The 26,511-nt window shown below is 44.7% G+C and overlaps 6 protein-coding genes across 6 annotated transcripts; 5 read left to right on the top strand and 1 right to left on the bottom strand.

Moving 5' to 3' along the window:
- Positions 1 to 23: 23 nt before the first annotated feature.
- PUMCH_004520 (uncharacterized protein) lies at positions 24 to 2,381 on the bottom strand (the record flags this gene model as incomplete). The annotated part of the gene is made up of 1 exon (XM_063023453.1): positions 24 to 2,381. One exon carries the CDS (start codon positions 2,379 to 2,381, stop codon positions 24 to 26), a length of 2,358 nt encoding a protein of 785 aa, XP_062879523.1.
- Positions 2,382 to 3,309: 928 nt separating this feature from the next.
- On the top strand, positions 3,310 to 6,204 carry PUMCH_004519 (uncharacterized protein; the record flags this gene model as incomplete). The annotated part of the gene is made up of 1 exon (XM_063023452.1): positions 3,310 to 6,204. One exon carries the CDS (start codon positions 3,310 to 3,312, stop codon positions 6,202 to 6,204), a length of 2,895 nt encoding a protein of 964 aa, XP_062879522.1.
- Positions 6,205 to 6,884: 680 nt separating this feature from the next.
- Positions 6,885 to 8,546, top strand: PUMCH_004518 (uncharacterized protein; the record flags this gene model as incomplete). Its single annotated transcript, XM_063023451.1, has 1 exon — positions 6,885 to 8,546. The coding sequence occupies one exon, from the start codon at positions 6,885 to 6,887 to the stop codon at positions 8,544 to 8,546; it is 1,662 nt and encodes a 553-aa protein (XP_062879521.1).
- Positions 8,547 to 11,986: 3,440 nt separating this feature from the next.
- PUMCH_004517 (uncharacterized protein) lies at positions 11,987 to 13,792 on the top strand (the record flags this gene model as incomplete). The annotated part of the gene is made up of 1 exon (XM_063023450.1): positions 11,987 to 13,792. The coding sequence occupies one exon, from the start codon at positions 11,987 to 11,989 to the stop codon at positions 13,790 to 13,792; it is 1,806 nt and encodes a 601-aa protein (XP_062879520.1).
- A 4,000-nt stretch (positions 13,793 to 17,792) lies between these two features.
- PUMCH_004516 (uncharacterized protein) lies at positions 17,793 to 23,693 on the top strand (the record flags this gene model as incomplete). The annotated part of the gene is made up of 1 exon (XM_063023449.1): positions 17,793 to 23,693. The coding sequence occupies one exon, from the start codon at positions 17,793 to 17,795 to the stop codon at positions 23,691 to 23,693; it is 5,901 nt and encodes a 1,966-aa protein (XP_062879519.1).
- Positions 23,694 to 24,700: 1,007 nt separating this feature from the next.
- Positions 24,701 to 26,377, top strand: PUMCH_004515 (uncharacterized protein; the record flags this gene model as incomplete). Its single annotated transcript, XM_063023448.1, has 1 exon — positions 24,701 to 26,377. One exon carries the CDS (start codon positions 24,701 to 24,703, stop codon positions 26,375 to 26,377), a length of 1,677 nt encoding a protein of 558 aa, XP_062879518.1.
- Positions 26,378 to 26,511: the final 134 nt, after the last annotated feature.

Genomic DNA, 26,511 nt, shown 5'->3' with positions numbered 1-26,511 from the left:
ACAATGACATGAAAATCAATTTTTCAAATCGGCAATTTGATGTCGAAATCTCCCAAGAATTTATCTTTGAGAGGCGATGCATCTGGTGAGATATTTATAACGTTGAGCCGGGGCTTTTTGGAGGGGCTCTCTTCCTCCTCAAAGGAGACACCTCTACGTAATGTCGGCATCTGTTGGAGATCACGTTGTAGTTTCTCGTAAGCTCCCAGGTCTTCATCTGAAGAAACAAAGAGTGGTGTTTGTGGATCCTTAGTTCTTGTTGTAGGCTGAAAAAATGAAGTAACTTTCGATTGCCCTGGTAATAACGAGCCTTTGAGCTTCCGCGAGGGCGATTTTCTTCTTGGTTTTGCGAATGCCTTTTGTTTTGCCGAACTCGGTGATGGGGATCTTGCCCTGGAACGATCACTTTCCCTCGGAGCACCCTTTTTGTTGAGTGCCAGGCTGCTTTCAGACAAACCCGGCTCTTCGTCATCAATTTGCGTTAGATCGATTGTAATTATTTCCTGCTTGACCAGTTCCAACTTCACATTCAATTTTTTTTCATCACTTTTTGCTTCTTCGGGCTGCGCTAGGGTCTGTTCAGCAGCTTTCGTTGGAGAAGGCAACCTTGACCATATACTATCCAAAGTGGTCTTTTGGGGAGGAAGTTTCTTCTTGGGAGACTTTCGACTTGGCGAGAGTTGATGTCTTGTTGCGTACTCTTTTGAGACGTATACGAGCATTTTGTAAGGGATCACAACCTCTAGCATTTTTTCGTCATCTTCCTCAATTTCTTCTTCGGGCGTGTCAGCATCTTCATCATTGCTAATCTTTATGGGGTTCTGCTCGTCATCGTTGGAATTTGGATCTTCCAGTTTCTCAGTCGTTGGCTGTTCCGGACCTTCTGGGTAATCAATGAGATCATAGTGCTCTGGAAAATCCTTCTTGTTATACTTCTTGAGGTAGACGGCCTCGTTTAAATTGACTCTCTCAAACTTCAACACTGCCATCTTTGTGCCCTCTAGGTTCTTCGTGCGAACAAAATGGATATGCTTCCAGAACTTAGGTTCGTTAACGAGCTTTAGAGCGAAGGGACGCAAGTTGTATTTCCTCTCCCGTGGAAGCGAATATTTTTCAGCCACTAGGTCCATCTCAGATATAAATTGATGTTGCATTTGGTCATCAAAGTTCAGATATCCCAAGACGCCAGGGCCAAATATAGCGTTGTCACGAGCGAACTTTCCAGGCGCGGAAACAGTTAGATCATTTTGCACCGCTGTTAATTCTCCGAAACTGACAGATGAAGGTGTAAACTTGAACAACGTAGTGTTAACGAAAGGATAGAAGTAAAGCATAGCGTAGTAGTCATCGATCTTTACTTGCTCCTTCAATTTAGTGGCTCTTCCAAAAATATTTTTCGCATCCAGGTTGATGAACGTGTTGAGATGGTCGGTGAAGGAGAGCAAACTCTCGGAACGATCTAGTTCGTCTTTGATGCCGTAGTAGGGATTCGCTAGTACTTGCGTCCAAACATCTGAATTCACGAAACAATTTCCGAATATTGTAGCAAAATCCGGAAACGAGCCAAAGTCTTGCATCAGCTTGCGCGGAAGATCTAGTAGCATGGTGGTACCACACATTGCGAGCTCTTTGGCTCGTGTTATGCCTATTCCCTCCGATCCAGAGGAATAGTCACCACCACGCAAAACAGCAATAAATATAAGCCTTTCTCTCGTTAGGCCTGTCACTTTGGTGATTTCCGCCATTTCCAAGGGTGTGACGTAGTAGTCCGAGGAGCTGAGAACCGGCTCGTTTTCCTCATCGTAGTACTTCACCCGATTGAAAGACCTCAAAACTTTCGTAGCACCAAATACAAGAGTATCTGAGTCGTCGGAAACTACGTAATCGACGATGCCCAACCGCTGGAGCCATGCACATTCGGCCTCGGCCTCTGCGGGCGCCTGAACCCAGTCGATGCGGTTTCTCTGGAGGATTTTTTTAAGCGATTCTACAAGACCATTGCCCTCTTCATATTTCCAGGACGGAATCGTGCGGAAATACCGAAGAGCCTCGTCATACGATAGCGACTCGGGAAGCTCTGGGATATGTCCGTGACGGAGCTTTCCCGGCTTGAACTTGCCGTCGAAAACCACTACAAACAGCACGTTGTTCTGCACAAGATACCAGAGTTTGGCCATGAAATTGCGAAGAATCCGCCGCTGAACCTGCTCATCTAGCACTTCCAGCGTTGGTAACTGCGACCAGAACATGAACATGTATGCATCGATGGCCATTCTTGGCGGCCGACCATTCTTCTCGACGAATTCAGACAAGAACACCGGAAAGGGCACCCTGGCGCCTGCAGCGGTGCTTAAGACGGGCCAAAGGTCTGCAATTCCCATATCATCACGGTTGCAACACTAGAGAATTAGGTAGGAATATGTATGAGAATGTAGGTGTGAAGTGTTGATAAGCGTAGAGTGGGTATGACTTTGTGGGTATCAAAATAGGTTCAGTTATGAGTTTGCGTTATTGTCGGTATTCCGCCTAAAATTGGCAATTCTGCTAAACTGAGAGAATAGGTGGAAGGTAGGAAATGTCGAAAAGAGAGAAAAATAATGGATTCGAGGGAAAATGAGTCTACATTGTTTTAGATTTTGATCGAGACAACGGGAATTTACTCGTGCAAACAGAACAAAGATGTATTCATTATCTTCCTGAGATTCACTTGATACTCATACTGAAGTCAATACTACCGTACTACAATGTAGATGAATTTTAATGAAAGAATTACCACGACGAAATATTTAAGATGATGAGAAACAATCGTATACAATGTAGTGATTCCATTAAAACATCCATTGCCAATTCTTCTCTCTATATGTTTCACCGATAGAAGGACGGCTATACCTTCCCGTATCTCATAGATTACGTCCAACCAGCATCCATGCTTCCTGCAGGAATAGAAGAACACAACAGAGTACACAAAACCAAACCCAAGCTGAAATATTGAGCAATCTGTTATCATCTCCTCAAACAAAACCACTCCAACACAATACTATTCCCGCTTCTTTTCCGCAAAAATTGCACTCACTATCGCGGCACGGCGCTACTACCTGTCACACACAGATGGCTGTATGCACCCCACAGAATCTTCCTCTTATTACTACAACCGTTCAACTTCAAAACCTTTCAGCGTCACAAAAGCACCTGTCTCGCTCCATAAAATAATCTACTGTCACGTGGCTCCTCCCTCCAAAAAGCCCCGTTTCCCAATCCCAGCGTGGCCCCTCCTTTCGTAGATAATTAGTCCATCTCCACAAAACACAAATGAACGACAGAATCGGCCTGCTTCTATGCGGCGGGTTCCAGGGAACGACCGTCACCAAACAGGCGCGCGACTTGATCGTCGAGCAGAAGGTGTCGACGATGATTCTCCTGAAAAAGAACGCCGAGTCGGTGGTTCAAATCCTGAAGCTCATTCAAGACTTGCAATACATCGCGTTCACTGAAGGTGGCTACAAATACCCATTGGCTTTCGCGATAGACGAGGAGGGCGGAATGCTCAACACGCTTTTTGATGTAGAGTACTTGTCGCAGTTCCCAGGGGCCATGGCCATGGCCGCTTCGGGCGACGTCAAGTTGGTGTACGATGTGCTGAAGGCTCTTGCGCTACAGCTTCGGCACATTGGGTTTTCGATTATTTTGGGCCCCGTTCTCGATGTAGTGACCAAGTTTTCCCACCAGTTGGTTTCTGTGAGATCGTTCGGAACTTCCGTCGATGGCGTGGTCAAGTTTGGCCGTGCATGTGCGCAGGGTCTTCGAGATGGCGGTCTTTTGACCGTCGGAAAGCACTTTCCAGGAATCGGAAGTGCGCGGGTAAACTCCTTGTTGGAGTTACCATATATGGATGAGTCATTAGACCAGATCCAACGCTTCAATCTGGCCCCGTTCGCTGAATTGATCAAAGAGGGCTTGCTTGACGGAATCAGTGCCGCTGGCTGCGCTGTGCCCTCAATTGCCCCAGACGAAACCCATGCGTGCTTGCTGCGTCTTCTTTTAACGCAGTTTCTTCGAGAGCAGCTCCACTTCGATGGCTTTGTCATAAGTGAATGTCTTGAAATGGATGCTTTGTATCACTCCATTGGTTTAGGCCAAGGTGTCATTCTTGCACTTGATGCTGGTTGTGACTTGGTCATGGTCTGCCATGATTACAAATTGCAAGTTACAGCCATCGAATCGATCCGTGCCGCTTTGGCCGATGGAATAATAGAGAAGTCTACCTTAGAAGCTTCTTTGGCAAGAATCGAGCGTGTTCAACAACAGTTGCCCAGTTGGAATCAAATCTTCCCCAATAATAGCAAGCCCGAGCTACAACCTTTCAGGGATCTCTTTCCTCTGACTTGGAGCGAACATCAAAAGCTCTCTGAGGAAGCTTACAGAAGTTGTATTACAATTGTACGTGATTACGAGGGTGTTCTTCCTTTGACACATAATTTAGATAAAGAGGAGCCCTCAAACATTCTCCTATTGACGCCACTTCTTAGGCCGTTGTATCCCGAACACGACGCAAAATCCGATGCCGAGGACTCACAGTACCCCGGCGAAGAGGTCTTTCAACAGTTTGGCCATCTCTTGGCCGATTATTGCAAAGATCACAATGATAAGTGCAACGTTCTTCATTGCACATACACCGCCAACATGCTTTCGCCACTCCATGAGCTGTTAATCCAAAAATCTAAAGCTGTTATTGTTGTGACATCTGAAGCTCTCAGAAACGGCTATCAAGTCGGATTAGTCAAATATGTATCCGTTCTTTGCGGCGCATCGCCTCTGTCGCTATCTGAGTCTAACCGATCGCTGCTGCTTGCTAAGCCCCTCATAATTGTCGCAACACTGTCACCGTATGATTTCTACTACACGAAAGGTATAGGCTCCGCCTACTTGTGTTGCTACGAATACACTAATCAAGCTCTCAAGGAGCTTGCAGGTGCAATAATGGGGAAGCTTCTACCACAGGGTTGTATTCCTGGAGAGAAGAAGTTTGGGCAGGGAAAAATGAAGCGGAGGTACGCCGATGAGGCCGCGCCAAGTCCCGACAAATTTCCTTTGAAACTCAAGAAAGTGATCGCTCCAAAGAGACGCTGGCTCGTCGATGCATTAGACCTCAGCCGTGATTGGCGTCTGTTGATATGGCTCTTCGTCAAAAATATGGCAATCCCAAACGAGGAATTTTACTTCGCTTCACTTGGGCAGCTACTCCACTCCAATGCCTCCACTCAAAAGCATTTTGTGGTCAGAAATTCATCCACGAATGTTTTGTATGGTGTTGTTATGACTTGGGTTTATGAAAACTATGATAGCGAACACGCGCAACTGCTGAAGGTCGGCTCATTACTTGTCTTAATGGTGGAACAGTCCAAGAGACATCAACTGATTGGCCGCAACTTGATAAATCGCGCCATGAGATATCTCACAAGTGAAGCTGGTTGCAAGACAATCCAATTAGGAGGTTCCTTTCCACTTTTGACGTTTTCCGAGGACTTCAATAACGCTTCTCAGATGGCGGCCTTTTACAACAGCTGCGGATGGGCAGTCAACAAGAAGACTCAACTGGCACCCCAGAAGGTTTTAATTCTCCGAGACTTGAACAATTGGTCTGTGCCTCCTAAAATCTTACGAGAGTTGACCATGGTTGGTGTACGTTTTGATATCTGTCTCCACAAGGAGACAATCTTCCCTCATTTGAAGGACTGCGACGAACCAACGCAAAGAGTGTATAATGAGGCCATTTCTTGCCTCGATCTGCCTGCTGCCTACGAAGCCAAAATAATCATCGCTTTAGACCATGCCCAGAACGTCGTTGGAAGCGTCATCATATTCAATAGCTCGAGTTTGATGGCTCGATACTACCCATTCATCAAAGACGAAGAGCGGGATAAAGTGGCCTTGGTGGGTGGACTTTTTGCGCCTGTGATCGACGCGTCTTACACGAGTCTCAGCAACATCTTGCGGTTCGGACTTATCAGCTCAGGCATCACCTATCTCCGCACCAACTTCAATAGCACAGCCAATAACACCAAGATGAATCAATGCATCATCATTGACAGACCCGGCGAAGAAACAGAAGCGATGAATATCGGTTTCGAACCCTGGAAGACATTTCACGAGTATTACGACAAGCTGTCTGAGGTATACACTCCAACCAGTGACGATACATTATAGAACTGTTTAAACAAACCCCGATGTGCATCAGAAACACCTGCTTGTATGCAGTCCCAACGTTTGCGGACCCAGAGGTTTACCCCAGATTCCGCCCAAAAGGGCAACTCCCTTTCGCCCGATGCACTCCTGTCATACATGGCTCTCAGATGCTCCTGACATGCGCTGCCCCGAAGCACCATTGCTAGAGTGTGAAAATTCACGCAACACAGCCATTATGGTGGCTCGTCTAGGAATCAAATCCCGCATGTACCAGATCAAGGCGTTTTTACTGAGAGGCTCTCCCCGGCGTTGCTCGGAGATACTCTTGACTGGTATTAGCCGTTTGAAATACGCACCGAGTTTGTGGCTAAACCACCAAAGAATTTGGCCCGGGGACCTGCACTCAAGCACAGTTCAACCCAAATGCCACTGTCCCGAGTGCCCCCCTATACTAAATCCTGGACCCGATTATGGCCGTTGGCTGAACCCGTACCTTTCCGAGCAATTCCCCAGTGTATCTGCAGGATACCCCAGATATTGTTCTTACCCCGGGCCAGCGCTGTAAAATAAGTCATGCCGAGACTCCGGGTGCCCGTTGAAGTATATAAGGACGTGGATTTTCGGGTCAATTGGATCATTGTAGATTTTTACAGTACTCCACTGAACACATTCAAATCTAATCAAACAAAACATCATCCAATATGGTACCACCTACTGCTGTTGAATCGTCGCTTAATTTCGCCGGCCACCCATCCATTAAAACCGTTGAGGACCCACTTGTTGAGCAATTGTCCCTCAATCAAGATGTCACTATCAGACACAACGCTCCTCCTCCAACCTTGTACGAGGACGGTTTGTTGGAGAAGGGTACCACCATCTCTTCCACCGGTGCCTTGATGGCCTACTCTGGTGAGAAGACCGGTAGATCTCCAAAGGACAAGAGAATTGTCGATGAGGAGACCTCCACCCACAACATTTGGTGGGGACCCGTTAACAAGCAGGTCGACGAGTTGACCTGGAAGATTTCCAGATCCAGAGCTCTCGACTACTTGAGAACCAGAGAGAAGTTGTTCGTTGTTGATGCTTTCGCTGGTTGGGACCCAAGATACAGAATCAAGGTCAGAATCGTGTGTGCCAGAGCTTACCACGCTTTGTTCATGACCAACATGTTGATCAGACCAACCGCCGAGGAGCTCGAGAACTTCGGTGAGCCAGACTTCACCATCTACAACGCTGGTCAATTCCCTGCCAACATCCACACCAAGGGTATGACTTCCACCACTTCCGTCGAGATTAACTTCAAGGCTATGGAGATGGTCATCTTGGGTACTGAGTACGCCGGTGAGATGAAGAAGGGTATCTTCACTGTTATGTTCTACTTGATGCCAATCAAGCACCAAGTCTTGACCTTGCACTCCTCTTGTAACCAAGGTACTGAGAAGGGTGACGTCACCTTGTTCTTCGGTTTGTCCGGTACTGGTAAGACCACCTTGTCTGCCGACCCTAACCGTAAGTTGATCGGTGACGACGAGCACTGTTGGTCCGACAACGGTGTTTTCAACATCGAGGGTGGCTGTTACGCCAAGTGTTTGGACTTGTCTGCCGAGAAGGAGCCAGAGATCTTCAACTCGATCAAGTTCGGTGCCATCTTGGAGAACGTTGTCTACGACCAATACTCCAAGGTCGTCAACTACGAGGACTCTGCCATCACCGAGAACACCAGATGTGCCTACCCAATTGACTTCATCCCATCCGCCAAGATCCCATGTTTGGCTGACACTCACCCAACCAACATCATCTTGTTGACCTGTGATGCCAGCGGTGTCTTGCCTCCAGTTTCTAAGTTGTCCAACGCTCAAGTTATGTACCACTTTATCTCTGGTTACACCTCTAAGATGGCTGGTACCGAGGAGGGTGTCACCGAGCCACAAGCCACTTTCTCTGCTTGTTTCGGTCAACCATTCTTGGTCTTGCACCCAATGAAGTACGCTCAACAATTGTCTGACAAGATCTCCCAACACAACGCCAACGCTTGGTTGTTGAACACCGGTTGGGTTGGTGCCTCTGCTGCCAGAGGTGGTAAGAGATGTTCTCTTAAATACACCAGAGCCATCTTGGACGCCATCCACAACGGCACCTTGTCTCAAGTCGAGTACGACACTTTCCCAACCTTCAACTTGAACATTCCAAAGACCTGCCCAGGTGTTCCAGACGAGATCTTGAACCCAACCAAGGCTTGGAGCGAGGGTGTTGCTTCTTTCGAGAAGGAGACTCAATCCTTGGCTTCTAAGTTTGCTTCCAACTTCGAGAAGTACGCCGACCAAGCTACTTCTGAGGTCAAGGCTGCTGGCCCTCAAGTCTAAGACTATGCATTTCACGGGATACAAGGTTATTATTTATAGCAGTAAAAAAGGTAATTTATACATAATTGATCGAAAACTATTTGAACACATTGTAAGATAACATTGAGAATAAAAATAAATTGAATATAAAAGACTAGAACAGAATGACATTAGAACGATTTCCATTTCCACAATGATTGGCCTGGGTTGACAAACTCATTGTCGTCTGTCTCCAGATAAGCGTATCCATTTCCGAAGAGAACCAGTAAGTAGTAGAAAAACTTTTGGAACTGAAAGCCATTCTCGGCCCAATCCTTTTTGGCTTCTTCCAATGCAACTTCTGCGGGAATTGGAGTCTTCACCTCAAGCTTAGTACCATGTCTGGTCTCCCACAGCTTGGCCACCTCAGCAGCTGTAATGACTCCAGACTGGACCACTAATTTATCTGGAAGCTCAGATGGATCTCTCACGGCCACAGCAGCGATAACGCGGCCAACATCTTCCAAGTGAGTGAAAGAAACCTTCGTATCGGGGGAGCCAATGTAGGTGACAGACCTGGACTCGGTATCAATGCCGAAATGACCATTGAGTTCGTAAATCCAAGGACCGCCGGCAAATGAGTTGGTGAGGATATCAACAACCTTGATTCCTTTTAATCTCAAGCCCTCAGAGTGGAGATCCTTATCGGCCAAGAACCCAGGAAAGACACTCTGCATTTTTGAGATGTCGCCGCCAAACTGCGAGGGAATATACACCTTTGGTTTCACCAAGGATACCACCTTTTCAGCGGCAATTGCAACCTGTGGACTAAAGGCCAACAAAGAGACAATGACATCAACGCCTTTGACAATTTCGGCAACATTTTCGGGATCTTTAACAAGGTCGCCGGAAACGTACCGAATGAACTCGGTATCTTTTTTACCAGAAGCGTCTCTGGTGATAAGAATAGCTGGTTTCTCGTACTTGTCGTTGAAGAGAGGACTTTCCAAGGCTGCCAAGAGAGGAGCACCCAAAGCGCCGTTGGCACCGAAAATAGCAATTGAGTTTTTAGACATTGTTTTGGTTTTGGTTTTGGTTTTGATTTCTTTGTTCAATATGGATTGAATTTGTTTTGTTCAAGGTGAAAGAAGAGGAGTTTGAGATGTTGAATAATTTAATTTTTAGCGATTTTACAGCCCTTTTTATATTTTTCTGTCTGACTAATTTTGGTATGTGCTACGGCTGAATTCTCCATATGGAATTGCCATATTGATTGATTAGAAATCCCAGACAAATCGCGTCCTGCAGGTAGATAAAAATACGAGCTTGACAACCACCGCCGTGTCCCAATTGGGATTTCGGCCGCGCGCTTGCCCAAAACGGCTCCGGCTGCAAAACAGAATATGTGAATATGGGAGGGCGCTTTGACTAAGCAACGGAAGCAGAAAGAGTGAATTTGTCATCCAGTGCATGATTAATTTAAACTAAGCTGTGCTAAAGGGGAATGGGGGGAGTGTGTGGTCAGATACTAATCAGTTTTGAAATAGCCAGCAAGAGGAACAAGAGTAGTGGATAAGGGATCCAAAATTGAAGGACTTTTGAACGAGGGCATGAAGTTTTTGGCCTTTTGTTTATTTTCCATTGTGACCTCGACTCAGACAGTGTACCTAAACGTATATCTGGGCACAAATGGTAGATAGAGATCACCGACTATGGTAGATACCAATTATTTCTCGTCATACTCAACCAAACTATGTGATGAAATTCCGAAAAGATCTTCTCTCCGATATATTCAAATAAACTGCAGTCCATTACGGCTGGTCCCCAGCTGTCTGCGCCGAACGATTAGAGCAGTGTCTTGAAGAGCACCTTCTTGTTGTGGACGAGCATATCTCGGACACTTTCTATTACGCCAATGTGTTCGATTTTACTATTTTGGTGCGGCTAGCTGATGAAGAGTCACTGATCAATGCTCTACCGTAAATTGTTTTTCAGCCTTTCAAAGTCAATCAAGGCATTTGCGTTTTGTTTTATGTGTATGACTCCGTAGCTCGAATTTTGCTTATATTTTGGCAGATGTTTCTGTCACTGGCTGAGGAAAAGTATAGAGTCTGATCCGGCTTTATCACCTTAGCTTCAACAATTCTCTTATACCTGCCTCCTGTAGCAAGAACAAAGCCAAAACCTGGAGAGTTCAAATAGTATTCAATGAAAATGAAATACTTAGACAACAATTACAATATATCGACCCAGAAAAACCCACAATTGGTTGCGGCCATATCAAGTGGAAAATACTGTTTCCCGTCCGATCAACGTTAGTCAAGCCACTTAGAGCCACACTGAGTAATGCAGTGGGAGACCATGTGTGAAATTGTGGTGCTGCAATCTTTTTTGGACCTAGGCATGTGTTTTTTTTGCAGTGCTAAGGCTATGCTTACCTTGGATTGGTTTTATTGATTGATCCCAAAGTGTGGATACTCCCTTTAATTCCTTTGACTAAGATCATGTTAAAAGCTTCGCAAGGATCAACAGAAACATTTTTTTTACTCATTAAGCATAGTATAAATTTGACAGCGGATGTGAGATTGATCTTCCACGAATAATGAAACGATTTCTCGGTCACTACATTTGATTCTAACATTTGCATTCTCTATCTTATAAAACCGAATGGAGCTAGCAGTGATTGTATCTCCTATTTGACCTAGCAGCGAGCTTAAGAGATATCTGTGAGCCATCTCAGGCCATAAGAGCTGTAATATTGTCTTTTTATATATTATCTTGAACCATGTGTCTTGTCCTAGCTCCGAAGCGATCTTGATATTCATTTAATTTAGCGGTAATACATCATGAGGTACCAAAAAGAGGTCTGATGGTAATGAAATCTTTGACAGCTATACTTGCATTTGAATTTATCAATAATTCAAAAGACTTTCGCAGTACAATCGTCAGCGTATGTATGGCATCCAACACACAAGGGTTTGAATCTAATCTTGCATTTACTCATCTAATCGCTACAGCAAACTAGAGCGAATCATTTCAAATATGGCAGACGAGTGACTGATCTCAGTCTAAATGCCGTGGAATGAAGCCCGAGCCGTGATTGCATCCAAGGATGGAGAATCAAACATCGCAAAATTGTGCGACATTCAGTAATACCTTCAATTATTCTTTCAATAATTTCTTACATATCTCCAAATCTTGCCATTCAAGACATCAGTATTGCTCCTATCATGTGTTCGGTAAGATACTGCGTGAATCAGGTCAATTCTGAATTGTGAAACACTCCGTGAACACACTCTGAAACACACAGTGATCCGCACAAATATAAAAAGAGGCGGAACTTATATGCGTTTAGTTTTTACACCTACCTTTTTCTCTATCTGATACATTCAACACCTCTTTGAGATAGAGTGATTCTGTATTGATTCACTTCCTGTTTACCGCCTAGCACCCATTGATCTGAAACACCTCTGTCTCAATCAATGAACATGAATTTGGCAGAAAATGAAGAAAATAGAAAGAAGAACAAAGTGAGAAATCTTGTTGACGAGTGCGAAGCAATCGGTTACATCAGCAAAACCGTTCATGACAACAAGAAGATGTACACTGTTCAGGAGTTCTTCTTTTGTGAACTTGAATACTTGACTGTTTTAAAATATTTACAGAAAGGATTGGATACTTTTGAATTAGACCTTCTGCTGCGAAACCCAAGTAGTGAAGCAAAAGAAGCAGCTTGTGCCCTATTGTCCGATAAACGAGAATTTTTTGAACAGCTCGTCAAGAGCCATCAGGATCTTTCGATACAAAGAAGAAACTGTGCAGCTAGCAGGATCTCCGAATATTCTGAAGTCTTGGAATCACCTGAACATCATCAAATTCTGTTGATGGATGTAAACTCGGACAGCATGAGTTTCATTGACAAGAACCAAAAAGGTATAATCCGTGCCCTTGGCGCCGGAGAATACAAACACAAGAGCTCCAAAAATGCTGAGGAACTCAGCGACTTTGGGATTTATTTGCTTACAGAGAACGAAGAGCTCTATAATGCCATTACTAAGCTTTTTGGAGATCTCGATTCCATCTGTTTATTGAGCTTGTCCAAAATTATGGAGAAGCAGTGCAACACTTACGAATTCTTGTTGGAGAATGTAAGGGATGCTAGAACAAAAAGATCAGCCGAAACAAGTACTCTCGTCTCCAAGATTAAAAAGTGTGGGAAATTGGAAACCTTCACAATTGTATTTAAGTTAATTCCTTTCGAGTCGTCTGAGGTCTACAAAACTTTGGCAATCTTGTATTACATCATTGCTGCTGTCAACTTTGCACGAAAGATTGGACCTGGTGCTTTATCATGGGTGCATTTTACATTGCATTCTAAGCGGTGCTGTCAAGCAGATTTATTTTTAAAGAAGGCCCTTGTTGTAGTTAAGCGACACAAAGGCAATGCGAGTTCTGAATTCAATGTTAAGTTCTATATTCCTATGGAATTGTGCAACAGCACTGAATATTTGAAGCTACCCACAAAAGTCTTGTATCAGTTACCGGTTTCTGATGTGGAAACATACTATGAAGTCGCGGCCTCTTTTTGTTCTCAGCGAGACATCGCGTTTGACGGGATCCAAGATGAATCTGATATGATGACAGTTGATTTCACTGAATCTGAGAGGGATATCATGGAGTCAAAGAAATCGAGCAGCAACACTTGGAATATGCTGTTCCGGAGTCTTGATTTACGCGTCGAACCCCATGGTTCAGTCATTCAGAGTAAAATTGATAGGTTGAGCCTCGAGAATAAGCGATTTGACTGCAAGAATTTTTCAGCAAAAAGTTTGCAAACTCCTGGATTTCGTACTCACCTCGAATTTGTTAGTCGGAAAAACAGAGAGGTGATCACGCGATTGCTGAAGTTCAAACTAAACTTCGTCCATCGACGCGGGGCTATCTCACAGAATCTCCGCCATCGATATATTTTGGAGTATATTCAGGGTCGACTCTCAGGTGCCATGGATTTTTCTTCGGAAATAGTTTTGTCGCTCTATCCGATATTCGTGATTGCGTTGCGCTTGGTGAACGAGTTCAAAAAAAAGACTACACTTAATGAGATAGAGTGTCTGGACCTGGAGTACTCCAAAGGATCTGCCGCCTTCTTTTCTTGGCTAATTCTTGTTTTCGAGGGAGTATTCTGCCTTGCTTTCATCATTAATATGGGGATCATGTTTGTTAGAACCTGTATTCCCTGGTTTAGTAAGTGGAGGTACTGGAGACATAGGCCTCTCCTACCAAGATAAGAATTCCATTTGCTCGAATGGAACTTGGGCTTATATTTGAAATTAGGCCATGTGTGTTTACACAATTACCATATATCAATAATTTTTTTTTTCATTTCAGAGGACAGAAGCGTCCTTCCCTAAATGTAAAACACACCGATAGTTCGATATCCTAGCTATGAGTCTGATCCACTATGAAGAACTCGACACGGTCTTCGTGTTCAATGTCTTGCAGGGATATTATCCTAATGTCAGACATCGTCAGATTCTTACTTGTTAACTAGAGCAGCTAGTTAGCAGGGGTTTATTGCCTATTTTCACTGTCCTTTCAAGGAGCACATTCTACGTATATATATAGTAATTAAATCCCTCAAACTAGGGAAGTTAGAATGTAATACTCAAGATAAACGCGATAACGTACTCAGGTGTATAATCCCCTATTCTGGTAATAACGCCCGTCTCAACAGATACTTCGTCCGATACAGGAAGCGCTAGGAGGCGATGTATTTAGCATAGTTCAAAACTGTTAGGTAAATCATAGAGTACTATTTTGTTGTTTGTTTGAATATGAATCTCTGATTACCAATCTCTGGTGATGAATTTTCTCAGTTTTCACTTTAGTCATGTTAGTTGCTCTATACAATCGACCATAGCTAGCCTTATTTGTATCTGTATATGACCCACTAACGAGGTGTCAACTGGCCCTTTTAGGTCCAATTATCGGGCCAATGAAGGGCACATGCTGTGGTCTATTGTCGTGATTCAGAATTTTTCATTCGTCGTGTCTTGCCCAAGCGTCATTACCGAAGCTTATCTCGACATTCTTAGTTCGAATTCCTGGCGATGATTCTATACCAGGTGCCAAATAGTTATGTGCCATTTTTTTATTGAGGACCAAAATGATGTCACACTCTTTAGCGCGGAAGGAGACGCGATTGGCGACCATTTGAATGAATCCCAATATAGCGAAGTCACAATCTAGGAGTGGAATGTGTTGAATTTTAGACACAGATCCAGATTTGGTTGATTTTCACTTTCTGAAGTGTATCTCTTACCACTTGCAATACGCCTACAATGGCTCCTTGAGTCTAAAAGTGCACGTAGTATAGACTCGGCGTTCTCGAGAATTTGTTTAAAGACCGGATATTCTATGTATCTTGAGCTCTTAAGAAATGCTGCCCATAAATTTTAAAACCCTTCTTCGTTTTCTTATTTTCTACTTGAGTCTTTTGCACCTAAACAGACTTGGCATAACATACAGGTATGAAACAACCGGACGCAGGAGCCACTTGGGGCAGAAAAAGCTGTCGTTTCCTCGACATAATTTCCTTGCACATTTCATCTGACACAAGATAAGTTCTTTTCAGAATGGTTTACAAAATGGTTCTCTTGGTGACTTTGATTCTCATTTGCTGTGTACTATGGTATGTTTCCCCTACTTTCATCCGCAAATTAGACGAACGTTTCATGTTTCTTTCAAGAAAGCCCAGGAAACACAAGTATAAATGCAAATTGAAAGGTACTCGGTATCTTGTGATGAACGGATGCTCTGCAGTTGGAAGAGCAGTCTTGCAAAACTTGGCAGACAGAGGCGCCTCTTTGCATTTGGTCCATTCTCCTGAGGAAGAGATCATTTACAATTATTTGGCAGCCAAGTTGAAGGAGAACGCCAAGAAGTGTACCATTGTACTCGAAAAATGTGATTTCCTGCTGTGGGATTCTATTGGCGAGCTTTCAAGAAAATTCTTTGTATCGGCAATCACTTTTTCTGGCCTCTTGTATTTCACAACAGAGGGTGGTTCTTTAGGCACGGATTCATGGACTATGTGCCGTTTCTTTCTGTCAATGGACGGGGCCTTGAACAGCGGTTTTGACAAACCACCTCCACGTGTCGTATTTGCTGCAGAATTTGGTGGTCATCCCTATCGCCGAGGTGAAAGGTATGACGGGATCTTCACTGATTTGGAAATTTGGCAAGATAATAATTCATATCGTACTTGTCCGTTGCCTGCACCAAAAGCAATTTTTGCAAACACAGGGTGTATCTGGAATGACTCACAGTTCTCTTTTGCTTATACGCTTCATTGGCTCGGTCACAAGATGAATGTTCATATGTCATGTCATCAAGGAGAGAATTCCGTTATGCATGCATTACTATCAAAAGTAGAAGAATCAAGGGCGGATGGTGTATATTTCGTGAATGATAGTGAGTGGCGTCCAGCACCTTACTTTGAGAGGGTGGATTTCGAAGGAAACAAGATTGTTGACTATCAACTTAGAGTTACGCCTGAGTATGAAGCTTTACGCGGAAAGCCATACGGGGGATTCTTGAAATACCGCAGTAAGAAAGCCTATGATGCTCAAGTTGCCGAAGACAGGGAGCTAGGATTGGAGGTCTTGTCAGATTTTGAAACATACTACACAACACCGAGGGGTTCATCCAAAGAAGGAAATCAGCCAGAGAATATTCTGAGTTTGGCGGTCACAAAAAGTAGCGAAGACTCGGATTCTAGACTTGTTGAAAATTCCACGATTGACGAGAAAGACTCGAGCGAAAGCGACTCATCTCAATCACTGGCTGAATCGAGTCACCAGCTCGAGGCCCTTGCCTCTTCAATCACGACGATCAAGAAGACTCTTCTGTGCTCCAAATTGGATAACGAAGCCATGTTCTCGTCAATTACGAGATTGGAGAAAAATGTGGACAAAATCACGATGACCCTAGATGCCATCTGCTCCTCGATGGCGAGAACGGAGAGAGATCTCGTATCCTTGCCGGAAGATCAGAAGAACTCAGGAGGGGATGGACAAAACATTGTCCTTTCTCAGGAGTTGGCTGATAACTGTGAAACGCCTGAAGATGTTGCAACTCAAGAAATTGACCAACAGTTTAGTTTAGAACCAACACCAACTCTTACGAGTTCCGAAACTCGGATGTTGCTGTCACATCTGCCTCAATTCATGCCTAGGCTTACAGCTGTTTAATGAAGACTCATTAACACAATGTGGCTATTGGCTGTGAGTTTCTCGAGTTGGCTCTGATGAATTATTCAGAGCAAGGGGTAAGTATTATAATACAAGCAATAATTGGAAGACTTTCACAAATTGAGCAAAAATAACGTTACATGAATATTCAGGGACGTCTTTCACAATATGGACGAGGTTGAACAGAGCTAAAAAAATTGGTATCACGCTTAAAAGCTCAGACGGACACGATGCTCATGTCTCGAGTCATTCATGTAGCTAAGAGGTCAGTCTTGTCCCCGCTCAATCATTATTCGTCCTGAACCACATTGAGTATTGCAGTGGGAGACCAGTGGGAGACAATGAGTGAGATTGTGGTGCTGCAATATTTTCACTTAACTTTTTTGAGTAAGCTAAAAAGTTCGGTTTCCAATTGAATTGCAATTCTGTGCTCTTTAGACTTTCTGATTGTTTTCTGGTTTGCAATTGACCAGGCACAGGGTACGAGACAGCGCATATAATCCTGCCAAATTGATCACAGTTGAAAAAAGTTGTGTGCTTTGCATTTAAACTCAATATTCTTGAGCTTTGCTCGGGTTCTCGTTCTCTTCTCTCCGATTCATAGTGTTGGCCATAGCGCTAATTTAGCCATCCTTCTAAACTATAATGACCTGCAAATCAGCAATCGATAGAGATAGATGAGAAATTTTGATAGTCCAAAAATGGGAAACAAACCCTTCAAAGTAAAATCGTCAATGTCATTAGTCCCCGTCTTTGCACAGATCCCATCCTACCATGGCTATCTGAAAACACTAGCGCTTTACCACAGTTGGCAATTATCGCCATAAAGAAATAAAAGAAGGAAGCGACATTCCATTACAAACCATTTCGAAATTCGAACTAAAAAAAAATCCGGGCCTCGTCTATTGACAACCTCAGCTTCACATTGTATATACGTCCTGCACACCGCCCTCTACAACATTTTCACATCTACAACACTTCACTCCACCAAAAAACGCACTCCACCCAGAATTCGCGTCTTCTGCATTCCCCAATCATGTCAACTGACACCAAACCCCTTTCCTGGGCCTTGGACGAATTTTCAGAATGCTACAGTGCCTTCAAGCTTCAGTCTTCGCTGGCCAACTTCTCATTAGACCAAATCAAACAAGATTTGAAGGAAATTTTGGTCGTTCCGGGCCGCAGCGAAAAGAGCCGTAAAACGCTCGCAGATGGCGAATCGGGAAAGCCAGTGCTTCTTCCTGGCGGCCAAGAGGTGGTCCTCAATGCTGCGTTCATTTCTGCAGCAAGCACTTTGGCCTTTGAGCTCGAATTGGACGAGCTATACACCGCCGAGTTGATGTTCCAGGCATTGGACACGTCGTTCCTGAAGGGCGCCGATCCTGTCGAGGCGGGAACGTTGTTGTTCTTTCAAAGATACCAGTATATATTAAATATCTTGGGGTACCTAGTCGCAGAGCGCAAATTGCACGCTGTTTTCGGCAAGGATTGCGAGAAGCAGGTTCTTGCCAGCATATTGGCCAGCTATAAGAAAATCTACGCATTGCTCCTGATGCAGAACGACCTCATCGATAAACAGAGAGCCACTGCGGACGTCAACAACTTGCAGTTTGTCAACAAGATCTGCTACGCCAAGAGACAGCTCTTCGATCTACATGACCTATTGTCGCAGATCTTGTGCACTTTGGTGGACTCATACGCAGAGAGCTTGTCTAATTTCGATACCTACTCAACTCTCACGACTCATATCAACACCTACATCAAAAGCGACGAGGACATTTTCATCTTGCATTACATTCCTTCCCTTGCTCGCATTGTGACTTCTTTGGTGGACTCTCCAGAAGATCAGGTTAAGAAATTCCATGGCTCTTTCACTCAAGACTTAAAGGCTGACTATGCCAAGGTGAGCTCCGGCGACGGATTGGATCTCTCCAAGTCCACTCTTCGTAGCTATACCCGTGTGGTGTACCTCATGTTCTTCATTACCTTCATTCCATGGTGCAAGCAGTCGCCGCAACGCACAAGTCAATTCGACTTCGAAAAGGACATTCTCAAACAGGTCGAGTGGCTCATCAGCTATGGAACCCTAGAGCAGCTTTTGTGCTATTGCTCTGAATCAATGCGCTCGGAGACAAAAACGCTCATAGAACAAGGAAAGCTTTTGGAGTTCAGACTTCTACTCCAAAGATCTCACTCCTCCATGTCAGCAGTTCAGCTTTTGCCAAAAGGAGCCGCCGAGTTGATGCATGCTGCCAAACAGCATCCTCAAGCCACGAACCTCGTGAGCCTTCTTGATGTTCTGTGCTTCAAGTTATCGCCCACCATGTGCGATGACCTCTTAGCACCTTACTTCCATACTTTCTTCAGTAGCTTCATCAACCATGCTGCCATTGTTCTCACCCAGCTCCGCGATAGTGAAGAAGATTTTCTCCTATCATCCTCCAACAAAAAAGAGATTGAATCTGTTTCAGCAGCCTCAAAAAGCGAGCTCTCACAATATGCTGAAGACTTCAATAAGTCTCACCGGGCTAACACGCTGGCGCAAACAAGCATGCTGACAAGAACCGCTAATCTGGATATTGACCTCGATGAGCTCGCTACTTGTGCCGAACTCGAGAGGTTTTACATGGCTTGTGTCTACACATACAGTTACAGACCCGAATTGTGTGAATTGTTCTGGAACTCCGACGATCAAAATGTGATGGGATTCATCACTTGGGGTTTGGAAAATAACACTTCGCCATTAATTACTGCTACATTTTGTCTTCTCCTTGGCAGTTTGACTTATGGTTGCAGTGGTGCTAGTGTAAAAGTCTGGGATTTGCTAGTGCATTCTCAAGATGGTTCTTTCAAGAAAAATGACTACTCAAAGATTTCAATAGACTCAATACTCAATTCCTTGAGCTACTACGTCGACTCATTGACCGAGAGCCTAGAATCTGAATTGATTGTTTTCGCAAAACGTCAGCAAGAGAAGCTGGAGCACATGTATTCCGGAGATAATCAAACTTCGTCAAACTCATCTTTGTCGACAGTTCAACTTTCAGACGACTCAGTGGCATTTATCTCAGGTTTTTTCATGCTTTTGTCAACACTCATTGAGAACTCTGGTACGGATGACCAAGTCGGCAAAACTATGAGGGAATCAGCGTTCTCTCGAGTTCTCCCTACCATAACATCATACTTGAGGCTCGATAATCTCATTTCAGCTGCTAGATCATCACTGGCTGAGAAGAAGCTGAAATTCAAGTTTTTTGACGAAGAAAATCGGACCATTCTCCTCAATCTCAACTTCAACTTGTTGACCAGCTTTGCCAAATTTGAGAGCTTGAAAATAAATTGCGAGATATGGAATTTGGTTGACAAATGGCTCTGTCATTCGCTTCAAGAAGGGTCCAATCCATCAAATAGTCAGCCCACAGAGACGACGAGATATGCGGGTGTCTCTATCCCTATTAATTCTAGTGGACCAACAAAAAATGAGCTCGCGAAAGTCAGAAACCTTAACGTTGGAATCAATATGAAGGAGGCGTTCAGGATTGCATTTCATAATATTTCTGAAATTTCCAACTTTGTAAGGCTTTTGCAAAGATTGCTTTTTACATCAACACTGAATGATAAACCCGTTCTTCCTTATCCTACAGATCTTGGTGCTGCTTACCGTCACAAAAAACAGATCGGCATCTGGCCCTACATTGAATTTCTCATCGCTGAAGTATTCGAAAAATCCACGGACCTCCCAGTGGTCGAGGCAAGGTTGTCCATTCAAAGTGATGTTCTTTCGATCATTGAAAACTCCCTCACGGCCATTGACTGGGACTTGTACGAGGAACTTGCACCAAAGGTATTTCCTAATGCAGCTCCGCAAAATCCATTCGCACTGGGATTGTCCGTCAACGGAACAGAGGTCTCGTTGTCTTATCACAATTTCATTCGCCTTCACCATTCACTAGCAATTCTCAACTACTTATTTGATATAGGAGCGTGCAGAGCCTTGTTTGAAATTATTAATATTGGCGATGAAATTAATACTAATCATGAGACCGGTCTTCTGGTTGCCAGAGCTTTGAGTTGTGTGGATAAGATCTTAGGAGTCCAATCGACCTTCATTCGCAAGCTATTACCTGTGCTACAAAACATGGACGGAACACATTCTCAAAGCGCAAATCCAATGGGATACGGTACTAGCATGAGTCTCATGCTTTCTACTAACTCAAAACTTTACGAAAATGTGTATTATCCGCCTAATCTTGGCACCAAGGGCTTGAGTGACTTTTTCGACGTTATGCTTATTAACATTACAAGTGTTGTGCAAGTGGCCATGTATGTTGGAAGTGCGAGTCAAGATATTGTGAAGCCTGCGCTCAGCATATTGAACAAGCTAGCAACTGCCCCAGTTTTCAATCGAAGTTCAAACATCTCTAACGACAACCTTTTACTGAACAATCGTCTTCTTAGCATCTTTGAGGGAATAGATGAATCTGATCGCCTCAAGTTTAGTTTTCTTCAACAAGTGGAGTCAAGCAACACTTCTTTGGAAACAAAGCTTGACATATTATCATTCATTCATGCCAGATTAGTTGGCGCCAAAACTATGACAATTGGGCATTTTCTTCTTGGCTTCGTTGCTAAAGCAGGTAACTTGTTTCTCGATCCTGCTGAGAAAGAAGTTGGATTGTTTCATGGACTTGTTGATTTGTTGAGATCGGCAATAGACCATACTTCGATGGTGAACAATTCAACTAATGCTCAACAAATTATCTCGTACGGACCTGCCAAACTCACCTGCCTTATATTGAAAATCATCGTCGAGCTTTGCCGCAACCCTATCACTTCAAGGAGTGCATTACCGTACTTGCGTGAATTCGACCTTCTCGAAAAATTCCTTGCTTCACAGATACGGATCGACGAATACACCATTTGGGATACCAAACGGTTCGATGGTGATATCCAAGAGAACTATTCGAATGCTTTTGTACAAGATCCTCTTGCTCGAGAAACTTTCCTAAGCTACATTGAAAGTCAAAACTTAATCCTTCAATACTTTTCATTTGAGGTGCACAACAATAAATCCATTGCAAGAAGGGAACGCTATATGAATTTGCTCCTCAATGGAACAGAGTTCTTCAATGGCACGCCTAAAATCCTAGAGTTCTTGGACATCTCCAGTTTCCAATTGTATAACATTGAGGATTTCAAGCTCAAAGAATTTGAAAAGAATTACAATTTGGGTGCCTTGGTCCAGGAGTTATGCCAGGATGAGGAGTTGGGTAAGATGAGAATTGATGTCCTCGAAAGAGTCAGTAAATTTGTTTCCCAAGCCACTTTCAAAGTCTCGTACGGAGAACAAGGAGCACCAGCCACGATGAGCAGAGAAATTGTACTCGTCGATGCAGTTGCTGAGGCACAAAAGGTGAGCAAGTCGCTAATTCAAGTCATTCTTGCACTTGAGATTAAAGCACTTCACTCTCGGTCGTTGCATTCTTGGGCACAATTGATTCAAGTGTTGACGAAGGAGGGACTGCGCGACAAAGGTGCATTGATTCTCCAAGTCCTCCAAATTGTGCTCCCAAAAATCAACAACGACTACTATGAGCGGGACATTCTGTTCGCCGAGGAGTTAATCTCGTTATGTCTGTTCCTATGCGACATCTACGAAAAGGAAGCTTGTGAAGTGGCTCACGGCAATGATCACGGATTGCATAGGCTTCTCCCACTTCTCAAGACTTGTTTCAAGGGTCTTGCCAGCTCAAATTCGACTGTCAATTTAAGATCTAACATCTACCTTATTCTCAACAAATTCTTACAAGCCGGTATCAAGTCAGCCGAAATGATAAAACAGATTTCGGCATGTATGTCTTCTACGACGAACAAAATGGTTGATGTTATTTGCAACGATTGTGTCCACTCCGAGGGTGTATTACGAATTAGCTCTATAATCTGCCTCGAGTCATTGGTGCATTTACTGAACATGGAAAAGTCACAAGGGATTCTCAATATTCTTGTCAAAAACAACTCGATCTCATTGCTTGCTCGGTCATTGAAACGCGCAGATGAAATCATTAGCGACTGCGGCGACAGTAATAACAAAAGTATTAATAACAACAGCGGGGCCGGTGCCGCTCACAAAAACAATGCCTACAAACCGAACGCAAACGGCACTCAAAACCCTTACATTTACAGTGCCCAGAAGTTGGACCAAATACCGACCGAAAATGGAAATGGCAACCATAACTCCACCGTTGCCGTTGCCAAATCCTGTAGGAAGTCGGGGATTAGCATTGACACCCTTCTATATGAACTCACGGCGCTTAAGACTACCCTCTACCTCTTGATCCGAATTGGCCAAACAAAGGCAGGAGCATCACAGTTAGTTCAAAATGAGATCTTCCCCATCATCCGGAGGTTACAGTTTCTCGCTGTGGATGTAGACCTTGGCATGGAGTTTTACATTGAGGGCGCAGATGGAGGTATTGACAATGCCGCCATTCGATTGTCACTTGATGTCCCCATAACGCTCCGAGACATCAACTATCGCCGAAACATCGTTGGCGGTTATGATGGTAACGAGGCGATTTGGGAAGGAGATGACCAAAACAACAGCGGTAAAAATGGATCTGCTAACCGAGGAGCTACCAATTCGGGCAAAAGTTTGTCCTACTACGAGCTTCTTGTGCCGGTTTTTCAGTTAGTTGCTACGATATTAGTCTCGGGCGGTCCTTCATACAGGCCTGGTGTAGGACAAGCTGAGCAGCTCTTGCAGCAATTCCGGCCATTGGTGCAGGCGATCATGAAGAGAGATGCGATCATGGCGACCATTGGTCAGAGTGCGAATGGCGTGGCTACTGGAAGCCCTGAGTTTGCTTCTGAGGGGCTCCCCGAAATGGTCAACCTCTTCACCCTCATCCACAGTGTATTGGCCAGTTCGGAACAATAAGCCGCTGCGATGCGATGGGGGATGAGGTGAGGTGAGGTGCACTGGTTTGTGTCCACTCAGCGCGCGAGGTGTACCCACACAGCCAGAATCGTGTATACATGGGGTCTGCACATCACGCATGGCGTTTTATCTGCAGTACTAGTCTAGAACAGTAGTGGGAGGCTCATGTCGGGATATATGCCTCCTTTGAGCGACAGCGACCCTGCATCGAGCATCGTTGCAGGAAAGTGTACAGAGTATTTTTGCCGCCGGGCACATTCTACTTCAGCCCACACAGCCCGAGTTTGCTGGCCCCATCGCAATGAGTTACAAGATATCTGTGCCACAAAAGTAAAAATGAGCGCAGTAAAATAGTAATAAACAACATGAACAATCCCCGTCCTGCCCCAGCTCCTAACCACCGCTCCTCGTTATTTTGGACCAGAGCCTCGTTTGTCTCAGGAGAAGAGATTTGCGGTACTGCATAACAGTTAAGCTATGTGCACAAATGACATCATGGCAAGTATCTCCATCCCCACATAGCCCCCCGTGCAGACACAAAAAATTTAGCTATAGTAAGATCCTCCGAACCAATTGCCAAGATGGTGACAGTAATGCATGCACTGAAACCATGGCACGCGGAAAAAAAAAAGCTGGGGCGGCTACCAGCGGTGTATTTTTTCCCGGACAGTACATAAACCTCGCGAGATCCCATTTCTCCAAAACCACCCCCTGCACTTCTGTCCTTGTGCACTTTCTATCCTGTTCGGGCTAATCTCTCTTATCTAGCGTCTATCAGTTTTGGTCCAGTGACCTTCCATCGCATCGCCCTCATTCCAGTAAACCGTTATCTCCTGGAACATTTGTCTGGATCGAGGTACCAAGCACATCAAAGTCCATATCAAAAGTCCGTTTCTTATCACTTTCTTCTTTGACGTTGACAGTGAACCGCATCGCAGGTATAAAAGTGAGTGCGAGTCCTATATAGTCGTAGGTACATAGAGACATAGAAGTCAAAAGCTGCGAAAATGTCGAAACCCACCGAGAAGGAAATCCCCTTGGGCCAGCGCAAGAGCGCCGACCAATTTTCTGTCAACGAAGATGAGCTCGCCTCGTCGTCGACGCCAGGCAAGTCTACTCCCAGTCATACCCACCGTACGTTGGAGAGCAGACACATTAACCTTATAGCCATTGGTGGATCCATCGGTACCGGTTTGTTCATCACCATTGGTTCCAGTGGTTTGGTCAAGGCCGGTCCCTTGGGGCTTCTCTTGGCGTACACGTTGTGGACCGTTGTGATCTTGATGTTGACCGTTTCCGTCGGTGAGATGGTGTGCTACTTGCCCATGGACTCTCCGTTCTTGAACATGACGGGCCGTGTGGTGGACCCTGCGCTCGAGGCTGCCGCCTCCATCAATTTCTGGCTCATGCAGAGTTTGTACATTCCCTTTGAGATCACCGCCGTCAACGGTATGATCCACTTCTGGAGATCCGACTATTCGCCCGCCATCACCATTGTGGTGTGTATTGTCATCTATGCGGCCATCAACGTTTTCGCGGTCAGAGCCTATGGTGAGTCCGAGTTCTGGTTGTCGCTTGGAAAGTTGATTTTGTGTATTGGTCTCTTGTTCTTCACCCTCATCACCATGTGTGGTGGAAACCCACAGAAGGACGCTTTTGGTTTCAGAAACTGGCACGCTGCAGGCGGGCCCATTGCCGAGTACATCAGCAAGGGCCCTGGAGGACGTATGAACGGTTTCATGGCCGGTATTGTGTCTGCCTGTTTCACGGTCGTGTCGTCCGAGTACCTTGCCATGACCGCCGGTGAGGCCAAGAACCCTAGAAAGAACTTGTCCAGCGCCTTCAAAACCGTGTTGTACCGTTTGGCCATCTTCTTCGTTGGTGGTGCCTTGAGTGTCAGTATCTTGATTGCTTACAACGACCCTCACTACTTGGCTTTGACCAGTGAGTCTTCCAACGCTGCTGCTTCTCCTTACGTTGTTGCCATGCAGAACATGGGTATCAAGGTTCTCCCTTCGATCGTCAACGTGGTCATTTTGACCTCTGCTTTCTCCGCTGGTAACTCCTACACCTACTGTTCCTCCAGAACCTTGTATGCCCTCTCCAAGAAGGGCTTGGTTCCAAGATTCTTCAGTTACTGTACCAAGAGCGGTGTTCCAATCTACTGTGTGGCCGTCTCTTGTTGTTTCTCCCTCTTGTCGTTGATGCAATTGGGTTCTTCTGGCCAAAAGGTCTTGAACTTCATGGTCAGTTTGTGTACCGGTTCTCAATTGCTTAACTACTTCATCATGGGTATCACTTACTTGCACTTCTACAGAGCTTGTAACGCCCAGGGTATCGACAGAACTCAGTTCACTTACACTTCTTGGTTCCAGCCATACACCGGCATTGCTGCCACTTTCTTTATTGGTGTGATGGTGCTCTGTTTGGGTTACACTGTCTTCATTCCAGGCTACTGGGCTGTCAACAGTTTCTTGTTCAATTACGTGATGATCTTTGTCACTCTTGCTGTCTATGCTGGCTGGAAAATCTTCGCCAAAACCAAGTACATCAAGCCAGAAGACGCCGACCTTACTTCCGGTCTCGAGGAGATCGAGGAGCACGAATACCACTTCTACGCCGAGATGGAGGCCCACAATAAGGTTGAGACTAGATGGAGCAGAATCGTCAACTGGATTTTGTAGCCTGCTCGGTCCATCTATTGCAAGAAAAAAAAAATCACATAGACCAGAATCCCAGAGATTTTTGATGATAAAATGCCTCTCTTTACGGGCTAAATAGATACATTTTACAATTTAATATACTTCGCTGTTTTTAT

This window comes from Australozyma saopauloensis, chromosome 5 (assembly GCF_035610405.1).
Source record: "Australozyma saopauloensis chromosome 5, complete sequence".
In the NCBI taxonomy this organism is placed as follows: domain Eukaryota; kingdom Fungi; phylum Ascomycota; class Pichiomycetes; order Serinales; family Metschnikowiaceae; genus Australozyma; species Australozyma saopauloensis.
Note: the sequence above shows the minus strand (reverse complement) of the source record. Positions and strands in the feature narration are given on the sequence as shown.